Here is a 24,611-nt window from a genome sequence, read left to right on the forward strand (position 1 = left end):
TTGGAACATTGCTGCTATAACAGCCTCCACTCTTCTGGGAAGGCTTTCCACTAGATGTTGGAACATTGCTGCTATAACAGCCTCCACTCTTCTGAGAAGGCTTTCTACTAGATGTTGGAACATTGCTGCTATAACAGCCTCCACTCTTCTGAGAAGGCTTTCTACTAGATGTTGGAACATTGCTGCTGTAACAGCCTCCACTCTTCTGACAAGAGCTTTCTACTGATGTTGGAACATTGCTGCTATAACAGCCTCCACTCTTCCCAGAAGGCTTTTGATGTTGAACATTGCTGCTATAACAGCCCACTCTTCTGAAGTTCTTTCACACTAATCTTGACAAACCATTTCTGTATCGACCTCCACTTTCTGCAAGGGACATTGTCATGCTGAAACTATAACAGGACCTTCCACAAACTGTTGCCACAAATTTGGAAACACAGGATTGTCTGAATGTCATTGAATGCTGTAGTGTTATGATTTCCCTTCACTGGAACCAAGGGGCTTAGCCCGAACTATGAGAAACAGCCCCAGACCATTATTCCTCCTCCACCAAACTTTCTACTAGATGTTGGAACATTGCTGCTATGGCCTCCACTCTTCTGAGAAGGCTTTCAACTAGTGTTGGAACATTGCTGCTATAACAGCCTCCACTCTTCAGAGAAGGCTTTCCACTGAGTGTCCAATGGAACATTGCTGCTATAACAGCCTCCACTCTTCTGGTGATCTTAGGCTTTCTCGGATGTTGGAACATTGCCCATATCATTAAGCCTCCACTCTTCTTGTGCTGATGTTGCTTTCCAGAGATGTTTGGAACATTGCTTCAGCTATAACAGCCTCCCTCTTCTGAGAGGTTTCTACTAGATGTTGCTGAGCCGTTGTTGCTCCTAACGCCTCCACTTCACTAACAGCACTTACAGTTGTTGGAACATTGCTGCAGGGCAGCCTAACTCTTTCTGGAAGGCTTTCCACTAGATGTTGGAACATTGCTGCTTCAACAGCCTCCATTTCTACTGCCAATGTTTGTCTATGGAGTTGCAACTGTGTGCTCTATATATACTGTACCTGTCAGCAATGGGTGTGGCTGAAATATCTTCTGCTTTCCATCCGTAATGATTTAAACTGTTGTATATATAGTGTAGATATACTAGATGTTGGAACATACTGCAGGAAAATAACAGCCTCCACCAACTGGTTTTGAGAAATAAAGGCTTTATTAATCAAATCAAATGTATTTACATTACATTACATTTAAGTCATTTAGCAGACGCTCCATCCAGAGCGACTTACTACTGATATCTCAAAGTGCTGTACAAAAACCCAGCCTCCAACCAGCCAAAAGCAGCAATGCAGGTGGGCACTGATGTTGGACGATTAGACCTGGCTAGTCAGTGTTTCAGTTCATCCCAGAGGAGTTTGATGGGGTTGAGAAAATGGCTCTCTGCCCCTGGCCAGTCAAATTCTTCCATACCAATAATTGAAAAATATTTTGTATATATTTTTTGTGCATTTTAGGGACATTGTCATGCTGAAACAGGAAAGGACCTTCCCCAAACTGTTGCCACAAATTTGGAAACACAGGATTGTCTAGAATGTCATTGAATGCTGTAGTGTTATGATTTCCCTTCACTGGAACCAAGGGGCTTAGCCCGAACCATGAGAAACAGCCCTCCAGACCTGGATGTCCTTTGGGTGGTGGAACGGGAAACTGTTGAATGGGAAAAACCCATTATTCCTCCCCTCCTCCACCAAACTTTACAGTTGGCATGATGGTGAAGCGTGAGTCATCACTCCAGAGAACGGATTTCCACTGCTCCAGTGTCCAATGGCAGCGAGCTTTACACCCCTACAGCCGACTCTTGGCATTCCACATGGTGATCTTAGGCTTGCTCGGCCATGGAAACCCATATCATTAAGCTCCCGACTAACAGTTCTTGTGCTGATGTTGCTTCCAGAGGCAGTTTGGAACTCTTCAGCACTCGGCGGTCCCATTCTGTCAGGTTCCGTAGTCGACCACTTTGTGCTGAGCCGTTGTTGCTCCTAGACGTTTCCACTTCACAATAACAGCACTTACAGTTGACTGGGGCAGCTCTAGCAGGGCAGAAATTTGACTAACTAATTTCTTGGAAGGTGGCATCCTATGACGGTGCCACGTTGAAAGTCACTTAGCTCTTCAGTAAGGCCATTCTACTGCCAATGTTTGTCTATGGAGATTGCATGGCTGTGTACGTTTGTTTGCACCAGATAGGGCTGTTTCTTTTGTTACGTTTAGTGGTTTGTATTGTTCGTTATTATCTTTATTAAAAATGTATCGAGATAACCACTCTATTGTATATACTGTACCTGTCAGCAATGGGTGTGGCTGAAATATCCTAATCCGCTAATTTGATTTAAACTGTTGTATATATAGTTTAGATATACAGTATAGTTCCGTGTGGCTCAGGTAGTAGAGCATGGTGCTTACAACGCCAGGGTTGTGGGTTTGATTCCCATGGGGGACCAGTACTGTGGTCATATGACAGGAAAATAGAGGTATTTAGCCATGCACACCAACGGTGGTTTTGACATCCTGAAATAAAGGTAGATATCTTTATTAATCAAATCAAATGTATTTACATTACATTACATTTAAGTCATTTAGCAGACGCTCTTATCCAGAGCGACTTACTACTGATATCTCAAAGTGCTGTACAAAAACCCAGCCTAAAACCCCAAACAGCAAGCAATGCAGGTGTAGAAGCACGGTCTGGTATTAGAAATAATACTATATTTCCCTTGATGAGTGATGCGGAATGTAAAAAATGGCTCAACTTACCTCTTTCCCCTGGTATAAAATAAAATATAAATATATATAATATAAAATAATATAATTTGTATATATTTTTTAGCATTTTAGGTCAGTATTTGTATTATTTACTTCATACAGTCTTTACCAAGGGATCCAATAATTCCGGACTCTTGGGCTCAACAAGGTGACGAAAGAGTTTCATGGGGATGCCGGCCCATGTTGACTCCAATGCTTCCCACAGTTGTGTCAAGTTGGCTGGATGTCCTTTGGGTGGTAGAACGGGAAACTGTTGAATGGGAAAAACCCAGCAGCGTTGCAGTTCTTGACACACACAAACCTGGCACCTACTACCTCCCCTCCTTCAAAGGCACTTAAATCATTTGTCTTGTCCATTCACCCTCTGTATGGCACACATCCACAAACACATTTAAAATCCTTCTTTAACCTCCTTCCCTTCAGCTACACTGATTGAAGTGGATAGGTCATATCAATAAGTAATCAAAGCCTGGATCCACTGGTCTTAGTATTTTGTGTTTTCTTTATTATTTTGGTCAGGCCAGGGTGTGACATGGGTTATTTTATGTGGTGTGTTTTGTCTTGGGGTTTTTGTAGGTCATGGGATTGTGGTTAGTGGGGTTGTCTGGAATAGTCTATGGCCGCCTGGAGGGTTCTCAATCAGAGGCAGGTGTTTATCGTTGTCAGAGTCTGATTGGGAACCATATTTAGGCAGCCATATTCTTTGAGTGTTTAGTGGGTGATTGTTCCTGTCTCTGTGTTTGTTTGCACCAGATAGGGCTGTTTCGGTTTGTTACGTTTAGTGGTTTGTATTGTTCGTTATTATCTTTATTAAAAATGTATCGAGATAACCACGCTGCATTTTGGTCCTCCTCTCTTTTGACACAAGAACGCCGTAACAACAGGTGTTACAGTGAAAAACAAGTTTTTAAGAAAAACACCCCCCAAATAATAGTGAGGCTATTGTTTTAGTTTAGTGTTCGTTTCCTTGTTCCTTGTCAATCATTGGTGAAATTAGCATTATGACAAGATATTTCATTAAATCATTCAAAACTCCTTTTTTAATGCAATTGCAGACAGAAGTTGACAGACAGGAACATAGCACACATGTTTCAGAGTAAGTTCTGCATCAAAGAGGAGGTCTCCAGTTGTTTTGTTAAACCCTAAGTCCAGCCCTGGTGATGTCACTACCTACGTCATTACCTTTTTACTCCTGAGACCAAAACCGTGCCTACAAAGCTATATAAACAAGGCTTTTAGTGTTATCTAAAAATTTAGCAGTACATGTCCACTCCACAAATTAGATTTATTGTGGAATATTTGACTAGTCTTGTCTCCTACACCCCCTGCAGAGTTCTGTCTCAGTCACACATTTCTCAGAGGGGTCTCTTTATAAGAGTCAATGTGGAGGCTATATACAGGGAGAGACCGGTACAGAGACAATGTGTGGAGGCTATATACAGAGGAGAGACAATGAGAGGCTAGAGACAGAGTCAATGTGGAGGCTATATACAGGGGGTACCGGTACAGAGTCAATGTGGAGGCTATATACAGGGGGGTAGAGAGAGAGAGAGTCAATGAGAGAGGCTATATACAGGGGACCGGACAGAGTCAGAGTGGAGGCTATATACAGAGAGAGAGAGTCAGTTGGGTGGGGGATAGACAGAGGGTACCGGTACAGAGACAATGTGGAGGCTATATACAGGGGAGGTACAGAGTCAAGAGTGGAGGCTATATACAGGGGAGAGACCGGTACAGAGTCAATGTGAGAGGGCTATATACAGAGGGAGTACCGGTACAGAGTCAATGAGTGGAGGCTATATACAGAGGGGTACCGGTACAGAGTCAATGTGTGGAGGCTATATACAGGGGGAGAACAGAAAACAACCGGGAAAGATTCTAAACCTCTAAACCTATAAGAATAATATGGAGACTAATCAGGGTCTAGGACCAGAGTAAATGTGGGAGGGTCTTATAACCCCTGGAACAGAGTCTATTAATACAACATAAGCATAATCAATTATTCTAAATCATCAAACATTTTGCTACACCCCTTATCATGACCCCTAGGTGAACCCGACACTATATACAGGGGGTACCGGTACAGAGTCAATGTGTGGCGGCTATATACAGGGGGTACCGGTACAGAGACAATGTGGAGGCTATATACAGGGGGTACCGGTACAGAGTCAATGTGGAGGCTATATACAGGGGGTACCAGTACAGAGTCAATGTGGAGGCTATATACAGGGGGTACTGGTACAGAGTCAATGTGGAGGCTATATACAGGGGGTACCGGTACAGAGTCAATGTGTGGAGGCACCGGTTAGTCGAGGTAATTGAAATAATATGTATATGTAGGTAGATATTATTATTAAAGTGACCATGCATAGATAATAACAGAGAGTAGCAACAGTGTATAATAGACGGGGGGGGGCAATGCAAATAGTCTGGGTAGCCATTTGATTAGATGTTTAGGAGTCCTATGCCTTGGTGGTGGAAGCTATTTAGAAGCCTCTTGATCCCAGACTTAGCGCTCGGGTACCGCTTCCCATGCGGTAGCAGTGAGAACAGTCTATGACTAGGCTGGCTGGAGTCTTTGACAATTTTTAGGGCCTTCCTCTGACACCGCCTGGTATAGAGGTCCTGGATGACAGGAAGCCTGGCCCCAGTGATGTACTGGGACATACGCACTACCCTCTGTAGCGCCTTCTGGTCAGTTGCCATACCAGGCAGTGATGTAACCAGTCAGGATGCTCTCGATGGTGCAGCTGTAGAACGTTTTAAGGATCTGAGGACCCATGCCAAAACGTGAAGCTCTCAACCTACTCCATTACAGCCCCGTCGAAGAGAATGGGGGCATGCTCTGTCCTCCTTTTCCTGTGGTCCACAATCATCTCCTTTGTCTTGATCACGTGGAGGAGACGTTGTTGTCTTGGCACCACACGGCCAGGTCTCTGACCTCCTCCCTACAGACTGTCTCGTCGTGGTTTTTAGTTTAGTGTTAGTGTTTAGTGGTGTTTTGTCCAAGGGTGATGAGCTTTGAGGGCACTGTGGTGTTGAACGCTGAGCTGTAGTCAATGAATAGCATTCTCACATAGGTGGTCCTTTTGTCCAGGTGGGAAAGGGCAGTGTGGAGTGCAATTGAGATTGCGTCATCTGTGGATCTGTTGGGGAGGTATGCAAATTGGAGAGGGTCTAGGGTTTAACGCTCTGGGCGTAGTGGGTGCGAAGTCAGGCGCAGGAAGCAGAGAGAACAGGGTTATTTATTGCACACACACTACGAACATAAGCCACCCCACGAAACTCAAAATAAATGCCCCAAACACGGGGACTCAAACAGTCCGGAGAAAATCCCACGAATGAAACACGCCCACATCAAACGTGCTCAGAGCAACACAGAACAATCCAGCACAAAGAGCAGGCGGGCCCACTGGCTAACTGGCCCGACTAATCAGCCTACACACAAAACAGGTGACACCAATGAACAGAAAGGGGAAAAAGGGATCAGTGGCAGCTAGTAGGCCGGTGACGACGACCGCCGAGCGTCACCCAAACAGGGAGCCACCTTCGGTAGGAGACGTGACACATAGGTGTTCCTTTTGTCCAGGTGGGAAAGGGCAGTGTGGAGGGCAATAGAGACTGCATCGTCTGTGGATCTGTTGGGGCGGTATGCAGATTGGAGTGGGTCTAGGGTTTCCCGGCATGATGGTGTTGATGTGAGCCATGACCAGCCTTTCAAAGCACATAAATGGCTACAGACGTGAGTGCTACGGGTCGGTAGTCATTTAGGCAGGTTACCTTTGTGTTCTTGGGCACAGGCACTATGGTGGTCTGCTTGAAACATTTTGGTATTACAGACTCAGATAGGGAGAGGTTGAAAATGTCAGTGAAGCCACTTGACAGTTGGTCAATGATGTGTGTGTGTGTGTGTGTGTGTGTGTGTGTGTGTGTGTGTGTGTGTGTGTGTGTGTGTGTGTGTGTGTGTGTGTGTGTGTGTGTGTGTGTGTGTGTGTGTGTGTGTGTGTGTGTGTGTGTGTGTGTGTGTGTGTGTGTGTGCTTTTGTGTACATACGTGTGTGTGGTCTGTGGGTGTCTGTGAGGCTTAGCTTCAATAGGATGAATCCACAATGGGACAGCCACTGAATGAGGAGGAGGTGCATCGATCAGGGGGCAGAGGGCTTAATGTTAATATTGGCAGGGGGATCTACTGATGACAAAGGAACTCTTCTTCTGTGGCCAGACTAAACAATGATGTGTGTGTGTGTTTTGAAGGTCAGTCTGTAGATCAATGTATGTGTGACCCCTGGTTACAGAGTCATTCTGTGATCATTTATGCTGACGTGCGGTGAAATATGCGTACGTGCATGTGTGTGCGTTTCACTAACCCAGAGTGTGTCTCTGTGTGGGTGTGCGTACATTTGTGTGTGTGTGCGTGTGTATGTGTGTAGCCAATGGACTACACCCCGGGAATCTGGAGAAGAACCGATGTCCATTTGGAGAACCCAGAATACCACACCAGATGGTTCTTCAAATACTTCCTGGGAAAAGGTCCGTTCTGCTCCACAACTCTCTGTCTCACACACACACGCCTAACCTAATTCTAACCCTTACCCCTAAGCCTAAAATATTTTTTACCCCTAAGCCTAAAATATTTTTTTCCTTGTGCCCCCACTTTCCTTTTTTTACTATCCTTGTGTGGACTCATGGTCCCCACAAGGTTTGTAAAACCAAAAGCACACACACACACACACACACACACACACACACACACACACACACACACACACACACACACACACACACACACACACACACACACACACACACACACACACACACACACACACACACACACACACACACATGCAGGGGGTTAACAACATTAACATCTGACAGGCTCCATAGTCAACACCAGCAGCCTCCGGAGAGCCTAGTCGTGAGGTCGTTAAAAATGCGTTACCCTCCTCCTCCTTCCATCTTCCTCCTTCAGAGCCCTCGCTTCTTCGGACAGGTGTGTGCGTGTGCGTGCGTGTGTGCGTACGTGCATGCGTGCGGGTTATTCAAGCACAAGAAAACAAGACCCCAGGCCCAAGTGAACTGTTTCAAATTAGGATGAATAACATAGAGGGACTGAAGGAAAGAAAGGGACGGAGAGAGAGGAGAGGAAGATAAAGGGACGTGGATAGAGTCAAGGAGAGAGAGAAACAAATAAAGGGAAGGAGAGAGAGGAGAGGAAGATAAAGGGACGTGGATAGAGTCAAGGAGAGAGAGAAACAAATAAAGGGAAGGAGATAGAGGAGGGTGAGCAAGAGGAAGAGAAAGGGACGTGGATAGAGTCAAGGAGAGAGAGAAACAAAGAAAGGGATGGAGAGAGAGGAGAGGAAGATAAAGGGACGTGGATAGAGTCAAGGAGAGAGAGAAACAAAGAAAGGGATGGAGAGAGAGAAGAGGAAGATGAAGGGACGTGGATAGAGTCAAGGAGAGAGAGAAACAAATAAAGGGATGGAGAGAGAGGAGAGGAAGATAAAGGGATGTGGATAGAGTCAAGGAGACGGAGGAGAGGAAGATAAAGGGACTTGGATAGAGTCAAGGAGAGAGAGGAGAGGAAGATAAAGGGACGTGGATAGAGTCAAGGAGCGAGAGGGAGATAAAGGGACGTGGATAGAGTCAAGGAGAGAGAGGGAGATAAAGGGATGGAGAGAGAGGAGAGGAAGATAAAGGGACGTGGATAGAGTCAAGGAGAGAGAGGAGAGGAAGATAAAGGGACATGGATAGAGTCAAGGGGAGAGAGGAGAGGAAGATAAAGGGACGTGGATAGAGTCAAGGAGAGAGAGGAGAGGAAGATAAAGGGACGTGGATAGAGTCAAGGAGAGAGAGGAGAGAGAGGAGAGGAAGATAAAGGGACATGGATAGAGTCAAGGAGCGAGAGGGAGATAAAGGGACGTGGATAGAGTCAAGGAGAGAGAGGGAGATAAAGGGACATGGAAAGAGTCAAGGAGAGAGAGAAACAAAGAAAGGGATGGAGAGAGAGGAGAGGAAGATAAAGGGACCTGGATAGAGTCAAGGAGCGAGAGAGAGATAAAGGGACGTGGATAGAGTCAAGGAGAGAGAGAAAAGGGATGGAGAGAGAGGAGAGGAAGATAAAGGGACGTGGATAGAGTCAAGGAGCGAGAGGGAGATAAAGGGACGTGGATAGAGTCAAGGAGAGAGAGGAGAGGGAGATAAAGGGACGTGGATAGAGTCAAGGAGAGAGAGAAAAGGGATGGAGAGAGAGGAGAGGGAGATAAAGGGACGTGGATAGAGTCAAGGAGAGAGAGGAGAGGGAGATAAAGGGACGTGGATAGAGTCAAGGAGAGAGAGAAAAGGGATGGAGAGCAGAGGAGAGGGAGATAAAGGGACGTGGATAGAGTCAAGGAGAGAGAGAAAAGGGATGGAGAGAGAGGAGAGGGAGATAAAGGAACGTGGATAGAGTCAAGGAGAGAGAGGGAGATAAAGGGACGTGGATAGAGTCAAGGAGAGAGAGGGAGATAAAGGGACGTGGATAGAGTCAAGGAGAGAGAGGGAGATAAAGGGACGTGGATAGAGTCAAGGAGAGAGAGGGAGATAAAGGGATGGAGAGAGAGGAGAGAGAGAAAAGGGACGTGGATAGAGTCAAGGAGAGAGAGAAAAGGGATGGAGAGAGAGGAGAGGGAGATAAAGGGACGTGGATAGAGTCAAGGAGAGAGAGGAGAGGAAGATAAAGGGACGTGGATAGAGTCAAGGAGAGAGAGGAGAGGGAGATAAAGGGACGTGGATAGAGTCAAGGAGAGAGAGGAGAGGAAGATAAAGGGACGTGGATAGAGTCAAGGAGAGAGAGGGAGATAAAGGGACGTGGATAGAGTCAAGGAGAGAGAGGAGAGGGAGATAAAGGGACGTGGATAGAGTCAAGGAGAGAGAGGAGAGGGAGATAAAGGGACGTGAATAGAGTCAAGGAGAGAGAGGAAGGGATGGAGAGAGAGGAGAGGGAGATAAAGGGACGTGGATAGAGTCAAGGAGAGAGAGAAAAGGGATGGAGAGAGAGGAGAGGGAGATAAAGGGACGTGGATAGAGTCAAGGAGAGAGAGGGAGATAAAGGGACGTGGATAGAGTCAAGGAGAGAGAGGGAGATAAAGGGACGTGGATAGAGTCAAGGAGAGAGGGAGATAAAGGGACGTGGATAGAGTCAAGGAGAGAGAGGGAGATAAAGGGATGAGAGAGAGGAGAGAGAGAAAAGGGACGTGGATAGAGTCAAGGAGAGAGAGGAGAGGGATGGAGAGCAGAGTTCTTGTTTTTAATTAGGTTTGTTGGGTCTGTTCAGTGTTATGTCTGAATATGTTGCCGTGTCAACCGGACAGAGAGGGAGCTGAATGCCGATTGGTGTTGTCTAAGGGTTTTGTTACGTCTGTCTCACACACGCACAAAAACACACATAAATGTACACACTCACACACATATATTCAAGCAGAACACACGTTACTCAACATTCCATATAGGAAACACTAGGCCTCACTGTGGTGGCAACAACTAATTCCTGCCAGAAATTAACAGACACTGTAATGAACTCTTATGAACTCTTTTTGTTCCAAAACTCTATATCCACCAATTTTTCACAACTGGCTCGATTCGGTCTTATGTAGCAAAATTATAATTTATTTTTTTTTTTTTATTGAATGTAAGTAGAGACTCAGAACTAGAAAATGGTATATCATACACTACAGTTGAGGAACAATGGGAAAGTAATTCTGCTTTGAAAGTTGATGAACTTGTAACCTCGCTTTTTGAGAAAATGGACCTTGAATGTTTTGGTACACCTACTGGAGAGCTCTTCTTTGTCTACACCCATTCAACATCGTTCACACCCTCTTAAGCTTTAACCCCACTCATTTCTTTAATGATTCACATAAGGCCATATACTAAACAACCAAAGATGTCAAGACTTAAGGCTGGTGTATACTACCGGTGTGTTCGTAAATTTAATCTGGAGTGCTCTGGGCATTCGTGAACTCAGAGCTTTGTCAGATTCAGAGCGTTTCGTTTTCAGAGCGTTCAGAGCGCACACTGGATGCTCTGGCTGAGGAGTAGGGTTGATTCAGTGTTCTGTCCCAACAACAGCAGTCAAGCACCCAAGCTAACTGGCTAACATTGGCTAGCTTGCTAGCTACTTCCAGACACAAATGAGAGAACAGCTTACTTACATTTTACTCGCGCTAGCAGAGCCGGTTAAGCTGTTTTATGTTATCCAGAGCGTTGGGGACTAACTGTGCTGCTGGCAGCGATTGATTTTCTTTTTTTACTGTCGTTCACTGACACCACCCATATTCAACAGGTGTTGAGCGTTCACTGACACCACCCATATTCAACGGGTGTTGAGCGTTCACTGACACCGCCCATATTCAACGGGTGTTGAGCGTTCACTGACACCGCCCATATTCAACGGGTGTTGAGCGTTCACTGACACCGCCCATATTCAACGGGTGTTGAGCGTTCACTGACACCACCCATATTCAACGGGTGTTGAGCGTTCGTAAATTCACCAGTTATTCCGCTCTCTCGCACACTCAGACGAGAGTGCTCTGAAATCGGAGTAGATAGCCAGAGCGAATTTATCAACTCCATCTATCTACAGTTGTTGCAGTGACATCATAACATTCTATTGAAATGGTTACTTCCATAGTGGAGTAGAATTATTATTCTTATTTTATTTTTGTTGCCATTTTTCTCCCCAATTTTCGTGATATCCAATTGGAAATGAGTGTTGTCCCATCGCTGCAACTCCCGTATGGACTTGGCAGGGGCAAAGGTCGAGAGCCATGCATCCTCCGAAACATGACCCTGCCAAGCTGCACTGCTTCTTGACACACTGCTCGCTTAACCCGGAAGCCAGCCGCACCAATGTGTCGGAGGGAACACTGTCCTACTAGCGACCGTGTCAGTGTGCAGAAGCTGACAGACCAATGGCAGACCAATTCGAACTCATCCATCCAGCATTATCTCAGCCAATCATGGATAGCGGGAAGGTGATTTACTCTGTGTCTAAACCAACTACACTCACAATTTAACAATTGTATTCATTTTCAGTGAGGTTGATGGAGAGCATCTTCCCAGTTCTTGATTGGATTCAGGTCTGGACTTTGACTTGGCCATTCTAACACCTGGATATATTTTGCTTTATGTTTTGGATCATTGTCTTGTTGGATGGCACACAAGTTTGATATTAAGGCACATAAAATTTTCTGCAGTGGTCTGATACTCCTTCCATTTCAATATTATCGATGTTTAAAGCTTGGGAACATTATGTATATATTTTTTAAGTTTACGCTTAAATGGCTCTCTTGTAAAGTATTAATGTGCGACATATGCCTAGTTTCCTGAAACGAGTCACATACGTATGTGGTTGTCTCACCTAGCTATCTGAAGATGAATGCGCTACCTGTAAGTTACTCTGGATAAGAGCATCTGCTAAATGACTAATATGTCAAATTTGCATATTTAAATACAGATCTCTCATTACTGTATTGCAATTCTTAACAGCAGTCACTGTGAAGTCTAAAAAGGGAGAGGGAAAAAATTACCCTGCCGGTAGCATACAGGTGTTACGATGCGTCACGTGATCGGAGAGCACACTGTTGCGAAAAGTTCAACGTTGTGCACCAGAACAATAAACCGAAAATGTCTTTTTAGTTTGGATAGTGCGTCCTCGTTTCACTCCGATTCGGGAACGTTTTCTTCCTTTTCATGCCTAGTGAACACTACCGAAGGGTCCTACACAGTATAGTGTCTGGCGGTGTGTGACAGTGTGTGTGTGTGTTTTCTCCCCCCAGTCCACCAGAATTACATTGGTACGGATGCAGAGAAGAACCCCTTCTACCTGTCTGTGGTTCTGTCTGACCAGAACAACCAACGGGTCCCTCAGTATAGAGCCATCCTCTGGAGGAAGACAGTAAGTCACTGACTTTATGCACAGATCTAGGATCAGCTCTTACAAAATCCTAACCTTAAAAATTGGTATCTGTGCAAGTTGGCTTTAGAAACAGATCTGGGATCTGCTCAACCTTTCCCAATGCCAGGTGAAATGTGCATATCATGCATATACTGTATAGACCTTAGAACAGTGTCTATGGGCAACTTTATCCATGAGTCATAGCTTCTGTGTGCGGTGTGGGGGAGTTAAGGGGTTCAGATGTGAGGCGTATGTGTGTGTTTGCGCGCGCGCGCTTGGCAGCGAGATAGAGGGGTGTGAGTCATTCAGAAGAGTTAACTAGCTTCCTCACTGAGCTCCTGTTTCAGATTCAAGCACCACACCACACCTGATTAGGATGGCCCTCTGCCTTCTGTTCAGATAGATGATGAATACTTTCTCTCCTCATCCGGTCCTGAGATAATTGCATCTCTTCTCTTCCCCCCAGGGAACTCTGAAGATCAGTCTGCCATACAGCCCCACTAAAACACTATCAGTCAAGTCCATCTTAAGGGTAATGTTATTCAAGATCCTCAACACTGTTCCCCTCCTGTAGACTGATGTTATCATTAAGTTTGCTGATGACAATGGTAACTCACCGCTGATCCTATCAACCTGGCCGTGTGGTGACAGGACAACAACCTCTCCTTCAACGTGATCAAGACAAAGGAGATGAATGTGGACTAAGTTCCATCCTCCTTGGTGTCCACATCACTATCAATCAAGCACACCAAGACAGTCGTGAAGAGGGCACGACAGAACCTATTCCCCCTCAGGAGACTGAAAATATTTGGCTTCCTCAGATCCTCAAAAGGTTCATCACTGGTCCTGACTGGTTACAACACTGCCTGGTATGGCCTGCTCAGCCTGCCATCCAAGACCTCTATACCAGGTGTCAGAGGAAGGCCCTAAAATTGTCATAGAATCCAGCCACCCTAGTCATAGACTGTTCTCTCTGCTACCACACGGCAAGAGGTGTCGGAGCACCAAGTTTAGGTCCAAGAGGCTTCTAAATAGCTTCCACCACCAAGGCATAGGACTCCTAAACATCTAATCAAATGGCTACCCAGACTATTTGCATTGCCCCCCCCCCCCGTCTATTATACACTGTTGCTACTCTCTGTTATTATCTATGCATAGTCACTTTAATAACTCTACCTACATATACATATTACCTCAATTACCTCGACTAACCGGTGCCTCTTATTTTACTGCTGCACTTTAACTACTTGTTACTTTTTTTTCTTATTCTTATTCATATTTTTTAATCTGCATTGTTGGTTAGGGGCTTGTAAGTAAGCATTTCTCTGTAAGGTTGTGCCTGTTGTATTGGGCGCATGTGACTAATACAATTTGATGTCGTTCTTTAAATGTTGCACGCATTAAATTGTAGAACTTTATCTGCAACGTTATAATCCATTTTGGTTGAGTTGCGCTGTTTTCTCCACGCAGCTGTGCAGGCCGAGCGTGTCCCTATAGTACACAGCCTGTGCAGCACAGCTAGTAGTAGAAACATCTTGGTTTGCAGAAACATCTTGGACCTACATAACTATACTGAGTCTGTTTTTAAAACACAAACTATACAGGTCTGTTTCATAACGTTTCATAAATACAACCTACATAACTATACAGTCTGTTTCTAAAGACCTACATAACTATACTATAGACTATAACTATACTATAGACCTACATAACTATACTATAGACCTACATAACTATACTAGACCTAGACCTACATAACTATTTACAGAGTCTGTTTCTATAACAACGTATAGACCTACATAACTATACTAAAACTTAGAGAGGGATTACTACATAATTCTAAAGAGGTACAGAGTCTGTTTCTATTTGTTCCAATTGGGGGGCAGGGCACGTATAGACCTGTACATAACTATACTGCCCTTGTTTGGGTGTATAGACCTGGACATAACTATACAGAGTCTGTTTCTATAACAACGTATAGACCTACATAACTATACTGAGTCTGTTTCTATAACAACGTATAGACCTACATAACTATACTGAGTCTGTTTCTATAACAACGTATAGACCTACATAACTATACTATAGACCTACATAACTATACTATAGACCTACATAACCTACATAACTATACTATAGACCTACATAACTATACTATAGACCTACATAACTATACTATAGACCTACATAACTATACTATAGACCTACATAACTATACTATAGACCTACATAACTATACTATAGACCTACATAACTATACTATAGACCTACATAACTATACTATAGACCTACATAACTATACTATAGACCTACATAACTATACAGAGTCTGTTTCTATAACAACGTATAGACCTACATAACTATACAGAGTCTGTTTCTATAACAACGTATAGACCTACATAACTATACAGAGTCTGTTTCTATAACAACGTATAGACCTACATAACTATACTATAGACCTCTAACTATACAGAGTCTGTTTCTATAACAACGTATAGACCTACATAACATAACTATACTATAGACCTACATAACTATACTATAGACCTACATAACTATACTATAGACCTACATAACTATACTATAGACCTACATAACTATACTGAGTCTGTTTCTATAACAACGTATAGACCTACATAACTATACTGAGTCTGTTTCTATAACAACGTATAGACCTACATAACTATACAGAGTCTGTTTCTATAACAACGTATAGACCTACATAACTATACAGAGTCTGTTTCTATAACAACGTATAGACCTACATAACTATACTATAGACCTACATAACTATACTATAGACCTACATAACTATACTATAGACCTACATAACTATACAGAGTCTGTTTCTATAACAACGTATAGACCTACATAACTATACTATAGACCTACATAACTATACAGAGTCTGTTTCTATAACAACGTATAGACCTACATAACTATACTATAGACCTACATAACTATACAGAGTCTGTTTCTATAACAACGTATAGACCTACATAACTATACTAGAGACCTACATAACTATACTGAGTCTGTTTCTATAACTAACTATAGACCTACATAACTATACTAGTCTGTTTCTAAAACAAATAGACCTACATAACTATACTGTTTCTATAACAACGTATAGACCTACATAACTATACTATAGACCTACATAACTATACTATAGACCTACATAACTATACTATAGACCTACATAACTATACTATAGACCTACATAACTATACTAGTCTGACCTACATAACTATACTGAGTCTGTTTCTAGACCTACATAACTATACTATAGACCTACATAACTATACTATAGACCTACATAACTATACTATAGACCTACATAACTATACTATAGACCTACATAACTATACTATAGACCTACATAACTATACTATAGACCTACATAACTATACTATAGACCTACATAACTATACAGAGTCTGTTTCTATAACAACGACCTACATAACTATACTCTGTTTCTATAGACCTACATAACTATACTATCTGTTTCTAGACCTACATAACTATACTATAGACCTACATAACTATACTATAGACCTACATAACTATACTATAACAACGACCTACATAACTATACAGAGTCTGTTTCTATAACAACGTATAGACCTACATAACTGTACAACGTATAGACCTACATAACTATACTATAGTCTGTTTCTATAACAACTATAGACCTACATAACTATACTATAGACCTACATAACTATACAACGTATAGACCTACATAACTATACTATAACAACGTATAGACCTACATAACTATACAGAGTCTGTTTCTATAACAACGTATAGACCTACATAACTATACTATAGACCTACATAACTATACTATAGACTAACTATACTATAGACCTACATAACTATACTATAGACCTACATAACTATACTATAGACCTACATAACTATACAGAGTCTGTTTCTATAACAACGTATAGACCTACATAACTATACTATAGACCTACATAACATACTATAGACCTACATAACTATACTATAGACCTACATAACTAACTATACTACATAACTATACTATAGACCTACATAACTATACTATAGACCTACATAACTATACTAGTCTGTTTCTATAACAACGTATACCTACATAACTATACAGAGTCTGTTTCTATAACAACGTATAGACCTACATAACTATACAGAGTCTGTTTCTACAACATATAGACCTACATAACTATACAGAGTCTGTTTCTATAACAACGTATAGACCTAACTATACAGAGTCTGTTTCTATAACAACGTATAGACCTACATAACTATACTGAGTCTGTTTCTATAACAACGTATAGACCTACATAACTATACTATAGACCTACATAACTATACTATAGACCTACATAACTATACAGAGTCTGTTTCTATAACAACGTATAGACCTACATAACTATACAGAGTCTGTTTCTATAACAACGACCTAACTATACTGAGTCTGTTTCTAAAACAACGTATAGACCTACATAACTATACTATAGACCTACATAACTATACTATAGACCTACATAACTATATTATAGACCTACATAACTATACAGAGTCTGTTTCTACACAACTATACTATAGACTGTTTCTATAACAACGTATAGACCTACATAACTATACTATAGACCTACATAACTATACTATAACAACGACCTACATAACTATACAGAGTCTGTTTCTATAGACCTACATAACTATACTCTGTTTCTATAACAACGACCTACATAACTATACTATAGACCTACATAACTATACAGAGTCTGTTTCTATAACAACGTATAGACCTACATAACTATACTCTGTTTCTATAGACCTACATAACTATACTCTGTTTCTATAACAATGTATAGACCTACATAACTATACTATAACAACGTATAGACCTACATAACTATACTAGTCTGACCTACATAACTATACTATAGACCTACATAACTATACTATAGACCTACATAACTATACTATAGACCTACATAACTATACAGAGTCTGTTTCTATAACAACGTATAGACCTACATAACTATACTATAGACCTACATAACTATACTATAGACCTACATAACTATACAGAGTCTGTTTCTATAACAACGACCTACATAACTATACTATAGACCTACATAACTATACTATAGACCTACATAACTATAGACCTACATAACTATACTATAGACCTACATAAACTACTGAGTCTGTTTCTATACAACGTATAGACCTACATAACTATACTATAGACCTACATAACTATACTCTGTTTCTATAACAACGTATAGATCTACATAACTATACTATAGACCTACATAACTATACAGAGTCTGTTTCTATAACAACGTATAGACCTACATAACTATACTATAGACCTACATAACTATACTATAGACCTACATAACTATACTATAGACCTACATAACTATACTATAGACCTACATAACTATACTATAGACCTACATAACTATACTATAGACCTACATAACTATACTATAGTCTGTTTTTCTATAACAACGTATAGACCTACATAACTATACAGAGTCTGTTTCTATAACAACGTATAGACCTACATAACTATACTATAGACCTACATAACTATACTATAGACCTACATAACTATACTATAGACCTACATAACTATACTGAGTCTGTTTCTATAACAACGTATAGACCTACATAACTATACTGAGTCTGTTTCTATAACAACGTATAGACCTACATAACTATACTCTGTTTCTATAACAACGACCTACATAACTATACTGAGTCTGTTTCTATAACAACGTATAGACCTACATAACTATACAGAGTCTGTTTCTATAACAACGTATAGACCTACATAACTATACTATAGACCTACATAACTATACAGAGTCTGTTTCTATAACAACGTATAGACCTACATAACTATACAGAGTCTGTTTCTATAACAACGTATAGACCTACATAACTATACAGAGTCTGTTTCTATAACAACGTATAGACCTACATAACTATACCGAGTCTGTTTCTATAACAACGTATAGTTCTTGGAGCTTTTGGTCAAGTCTTTTTCATGTCCTGTTACTGCTCAATGAGCAATGAGGAAGTTATTCGGGGTAAGTTTCTCAAAAACAAGCCGAATAGATATTTACTTCAGAAACAGGAACATTCTGCTTTAAGATAAGAGTGGACTGAAACATGTTACTGCATGTAAACTTGACTTTTTAGCCCCTCTCCCTCCCTTTCCTCCTCTCCTCCCTCCCTCTTCTCCCTCTCTCCCCTCCTTTCCCTCCCTCCCTCTCCCACCCCTCCTCCTCTCCTCCCCTCCAGTGCGATGAACCTGGACAGGTTTGAGAAGGGCCCGAGGGAGATTCTCAACCCAGAGATACAGAAGGTGAGATTACATCAGCCACAGAGATATAAGTAATAAGGCCCGAGGAGGTGTGGTATATGGCCAATATGCTACGGCATAGACACAACACAGAGTGCTTGCATACAGCCCTTCACCTTGGTATATTGGCCATATACCACAAACCCAGAGGTGCCTTATTGCTATTATAAACTGGTTAACAACATAATTAGAACAGTAAACAAGTACTTTTGCATCATACCGGTGATATATTGTCTGATATACCACAGCTTTCAGCCAATCAGCATCCAGGACCCAAACTACCCGCATTATAATGATATATAATAGTCATGTTCTAATTCTATTTCTATGGTATCAGCCCCATACTTTAAGCAACATTTCCTTTCTTCGGATAGCCAGAGGCTTTGCAATTCATATTCATGAGATACGTTGGATCGTTTTTTTAAAATGATTTTTAAATTATAAATGTATTTTATTCATAATACAAAAATCAATTTACATTGCTACATCAAACATGTCTAGCAAACCAAACACATGTATTAACAATGCTTAAACATACAAAAAATATAAATAAAATAAAAACAATTTAACTGCAATTATATTCACTCTGAAAATATCTTATTATAATGATTCATGAAGATATTATTCTTGTTGTTATTCACTAAGGTTAGTGTTTTTAATAAGATAATTAAATTAAATCAGAAAAATTGGTAATTTTTGTATAGAATTTTGGAATTTTTGTTTGTGTATAAAGTATTTGGCAACAAGAATTTAAAAAATAACAATCAATTCAGTGGTTTTGTTATCATAGTAACGTATTATATATTTTATGTTAAAATTATAGGCAGTGTTCATAATGGGAAATAAGTACTTTGCAAGGTTTTCCCAAAATTCTGACACAAATTTACATTCACAGAACAAGTGAGACAGATTCTCACCTTCTTTTTCACAGAAAATGCAGATATCATCAATAACCACAAATTTGGAAATCATAAAATTACATGTATATACAGTGGGGCAAAAAAAGTATTTAGTCAGCCACCAATTGTGCAAGTTCTCCCACTTAAAAAGATGAGAGAGGCCTGTAATTTTCATCATAGGTACACTTCAACTATGACAGACAAAATGAGAAAAAAAACAGAAAATCACATTGTAGGATTTTTTATGAATTTATTTGCAAATTGTGGTGGAAAATAAGTATTTGGTCAATAACAAAGGTTTATCTCAATTGCCCCACTGTATCTTGTGTAAAATGTTGAAGTGCACTTCCTTAACGTTGTTATACAGTATTTGTAAGGTCTTAACCATGCGTTTTACCAGACAATGTCAGGAATAAGCATGTTCCAGAAAAACCTTCCTCTCGGTGTAAGTTGGTTTTGTGAATGAAGAATTTGTCTCATACAGTATATGTATTACCACAAGATTTCTCAAGTAAGCCCACGCCTTCCAATCTGAGTTCTGGATAAACTTTGTGATCGTTCCCAAAATTAAGATGACTTTTCATAAGTCTAGTTAGACCACTGGGAACGGCTTTGATCACAGAAATAAACTCTCTGAAAGGTATTGCAAACTCTTTCAATGTTATAAATTGTTCATATGTGAGAATATTACCCCTGTTGTCGAAAACATCAAGAACAAAGTCAATATTCCTATCATGCCAGCTGTGGTAGAACAATGACTTATTCCTTACAGTTATGTCTGCATTATTCCATAAAATAGCTTTATGAGGGGAAAAAGTGTGCAGGAAACATTTTTCCCAGGCCAGTAAAGCTTGTTGGTGAAACCTAGCCAATTTAGCAGGTAATCTTTCAGGAATATAATTACATTTCAGTACAAATTGAAGACCTCCCAATTTATTAACCACATTATTTGGAATGAAATACCATATTGAATCAGTATCGAGCAAACATTTTTTCAACCAGTTTATCTTGAAAGTGTTACTTATGTCATAAAAATCCAACACTTCTAGGTCGCCTTCAGCTCTTTTGTTAGAAATGACATATTTTTATTTTTCCAGATGAAGTCAAGAAACGTCTTATTGATCTATTTACAAGTAGCTGGATTTACACATAACGATAATGAGGGGTACAGAAAACGAGACAGTCCCTATGGACAGAAGAACTCTCCCAAGTATAGAAAGATCTCTTTGTAGCCAATTATTAAATATATTTTTAGTTCTCTTAACTTTAGGAGAGAAATTTAAATGTTGTCTGACTAAGTGGTTTTTTGACAGATGTATTCCTAAATATTTAACACAGCCCTTTACAGGAATATGTTCTATTTCTTTATCATCGGAGTCAAATAAACATAAGATTTCACATTTAGAAATATTCAGCATTAATCCTGATGCAATAGAAAATGCAGTTATAGCATTAAGGACAGTCCTTTACAGGAATATTTATCTTTGTCTCTTAAGAAAAGAGAAGTATCATCAGCCAGCTGGGAAATGTTGATTTCTTTGTTACATATGGTTAAGCCATACAAATCTGCATCATTCAGAATATCTAGAGGTAGAAGTTCCACAACCAAAATGAATAAAAATGGCGAAATTGGGCATCCCTGTCGTACACTTCTGTTGATACTAAATCTTTTGGAAGTATTAAGACTTAGTAGCACAGAACTATTTATATCTTTGTAAAACATGCAAATTATTTTCTAGACTAAACGAATGTTAGAGCTGATGTGACGGCCCTTCATAAATCCTGTTTGAGTCTCATTTATAATGGTATCTATTCCTTTTTTAAATATTTTGGCATAAACCAGAACAATCAATTTGTAATCAACATTCAATAAAGTAATTTGTCTTCAATTGTCAATGAGAGAAGGGTCTTTATCAGGCTTCTAAAAAAAAGCAAGCTACTAAAAAATCAAAAGGTACTCGAGGATATTGGAAATTAGACAATGCACTTCTTAAAGATACTGATCTCATTGAAAATATCAAATCATTAGCTAAAGATATTTTTTGCTAGAAAAGACTTGGGTCGTGGAAGTAGATGGGAATTTTTCAAATATAAAGTCAGAGTGGTAGTCATTAAACGCGCCAAAGAGCTGATGCAATTAAAGAACAATAGAGAAAAGGAGATGATGGGCAAACTTGACAGTTTTCTAAAGAAAGATAATCTATCTGAAGAAGAGGAGTCTGTGTTCAGGTCCTTACAACTAGAATTTGAACAGACTTACATGGATCTGGCAAGTGGCGCCTTTGTAAGGTCAAGAGCAAAATGGATTGAAGAGGGGGAAACAAACACTAGTTTCTCTTTTCAAGAGATGGTTACTGCTGGTTTCAGATCCGAGGCGAGATAAATTATCCACCATGTTTTGGTGTGTGACGTCACACACCCAAGAAGGCTCAATAAATCGCCTGACAGATAATGACTTTGCCTCCCGCTATCCCTACGAAAGGAAATGTTGCATACTGTAACATATCTGTGAGTCATTGGCAAACTGATGTTAACTGTGCTTTGTGTTCTACCCACAGGACCTACTGGTGTTGGAGGAGCAAGAGGTAGAGTATTTATTTATTCTGTAGTAAATGTCACTCTTTCAAGTGAATACTATAGGTACTCTAGTCTTTCTAGAGATTTCCCTCTGCTCTACTAAGGTTGCTTGTCTGGTATTGGCAGATAATGAAAGTGACCTTTAAACTGTATTTTCTTAGGGTTCTGTTAACTTCAAGTTCGGTGTCCTGTATGCCAAAGATGGACAGCTCACAGATGATGAGATGTTTAGCAACGGTAAGTCACTAATATTGTGGGTAGTAAGTATCACATATCCATGTCCTGTGAATAGTACTTTCAACCCTGCTCTTTCTTCTGTTTCTTCAGAAACAGGAAGTGAGAGCTTCGATAGGTTCATCAACCTGCTAGGGGACACAATCTCTCTGCAGGGCTGGGCGGGTTACCGCGGTGGACTGGATACCAAAAGTAAGACCTGGTCACCAAACACATACAAGCGCGCACACACCATGGGTTCTGCAATTAATTATTGTTTTTCCATTATATTGCAGACTATGGAGACATTCTCTCTTTTGATCTTTCTCTCCCTCTTTCTATTTAAAAAAATAAATATTTTCCCTCTTGCCTACACACTCCTCCCTCTCCCCCATCCTTTTTAAACTCCCACTGCTCTCTCCCCTCTCTCTCTCTCTCTCTCTCTCTCTCTCTCTCTCTCTCTCTCTCTCTCTCTCTCTCTCTCTCTCTTTCTTTCTCTCTCTCTCTCTCTCTCTCTCTCTCTCTCTCTCTCTCTCTCTCTCTCTCTGTCTCTCTGTCTCTCTCTCTCTGTCTCTCTCTCTCTCTCTGTCTCTCCCTCTGTCTCTCTCTCTCTGTCTCTCCCTCTGTCTCTCTCTCTGTCTCTCTGTCTCTCTCTCTGTCTCTCTCTCTCTCTCTCTCTCTCTCTGTCTCTCTCTCTCTCTCTCTCTCTCTCTCTCTCTCTCTCTCTCTCTCTCTCTCTCTCTCTCTCTCTCTCTCTCTCTCTCTCTCTCTCTCTCTCTCTCTCTCTCTCTGTCTCTCTCTCTCTCTCTCTCTGTCTCTCTCTCTCTCTGTCTCTCTCTCTCTCCAGATGACACTACAGGAATGAACTCCATCTACACAGTGTATCAGGGCCATGAGCTGATGTTCCACGTCTCCACCATGCTACCCTATTCCAAAGAGAACAAGCAGCAGGTGTGTGTGTGTGTGTGTGTGTGTGTGTGTGTGTGTGTGTGTGTGTGTGTGTGTGTGTGTGTGTGTGTGTGTGTGTGTGTGTGTGTGTGCGTGCGTGCGTGCGTGCGTGCGTGCGTGCGTGCGTGCGTGCGTGCGTGTGCGTGCGTGCGTGCGTGCGTGTGCGTGCGTGCGAGAGAGAGAGAAAGTGAATGTGCCTGTTTTGTTATGTTGACAGCACGCCCGTCTCTATCTCTACATCTCAGACCTCCAGAGCCGGTCAGTTGTGCATAAATCTTTATTCTCTCTCAATTCAATTCAAATTACTTTATTGGCATGGAAAACATATGTTTACATTGCCAAAGCAAGTGAAATAGATAATCAACAAAACTGAAATAAACAATCAAATATGAACAATAAACATTACTCACAAACGTTTCAAAGGAATAGAGACATTTCAAATGTCATATTATGACTATGTTATAACGATGTGCAAATAGTTCACATACAAAAGGGTAATAAATATACATAAATAGGGGTTGTATTTACAATGGTGTTTATTCTTCACTGGTATCCCTTATCTTGTGGCAACAGGTCACACATCTTGCTGCTGTGATGGCATACTGGGGTGGCAGGGTAGCCTAGTGGTTAGAGCGTTGGACTAGTAACCGGAAGGTTGCGAGTTCAAACCCCCGAGCTGACAAGGTACAAATCTGTCGTTCTGCCCCTGAACAGGCAGTTAACCCGCTGTTCCCAGTCATTGAAAATAAGAATTTTTTTCTTAACTGACTTGCCTGGTTAAATAAAGGTAAAATAAATAAAAAAAAAAATAAATAGATATGGGAGTTCATCAAAAATGTGA

At 41.0% G+C, this 24,611-nt stretch overlaps 1 protein-coding gene across 1 annotated transcript in view; it reads left to right on the forward strand.

Moving 5' to 3' along the window:
* LOC124006819 (GTPase-activating Rap/Ran-GAP domain-like protein 3) overlaps window positions 1–24,611 on the forward strand; it is a 159,970-nt gene that overhangs the window by 84,964 nt on the left and 50,395 nt on the right. Inside the window, 8 exon segments of the mRNA XM_046316997.1 lie at window positions 7,251–7,350; window positions 12,642–12,760; window positions 13,227–13,291; window positions 19,073–19,136; window positions 22,591–22,617; window positions 22,771–22,846; window positions 22,937–23,035; window positions 23,670–23,773. Coding sequence (XP_046172953.1) covers window positions 7,251–7,350; window positions 12,642–12,760; window positions 13,227–13,291; window positions 19,073–19,136; window positions 22,591–22,617; window positions 22,771–22,846; window positions 22,937–23,035; window positions 23,670–23,773 — 654 coding nt within the window.

The sequence above is a fragment of the Oncorhynchus gorbuscha genome, linkage group LG20 (genome assembly GCF_021184085.1).
Source record: "Oncorhynchus gorbuscha isolate QuinsamMale2020 ecotype Even-year linkage group LG20, OgorEven_v1.0, whole genome shotgun sequence".
Taxonomy (NCBI): domain Eukaryota; kingdom Metazoa; phylum Chordata; class Actinopteri; order Salmoniformes; family Salmonidae; genus Oncorhynchus; species Oncorhynchus gorbuscha.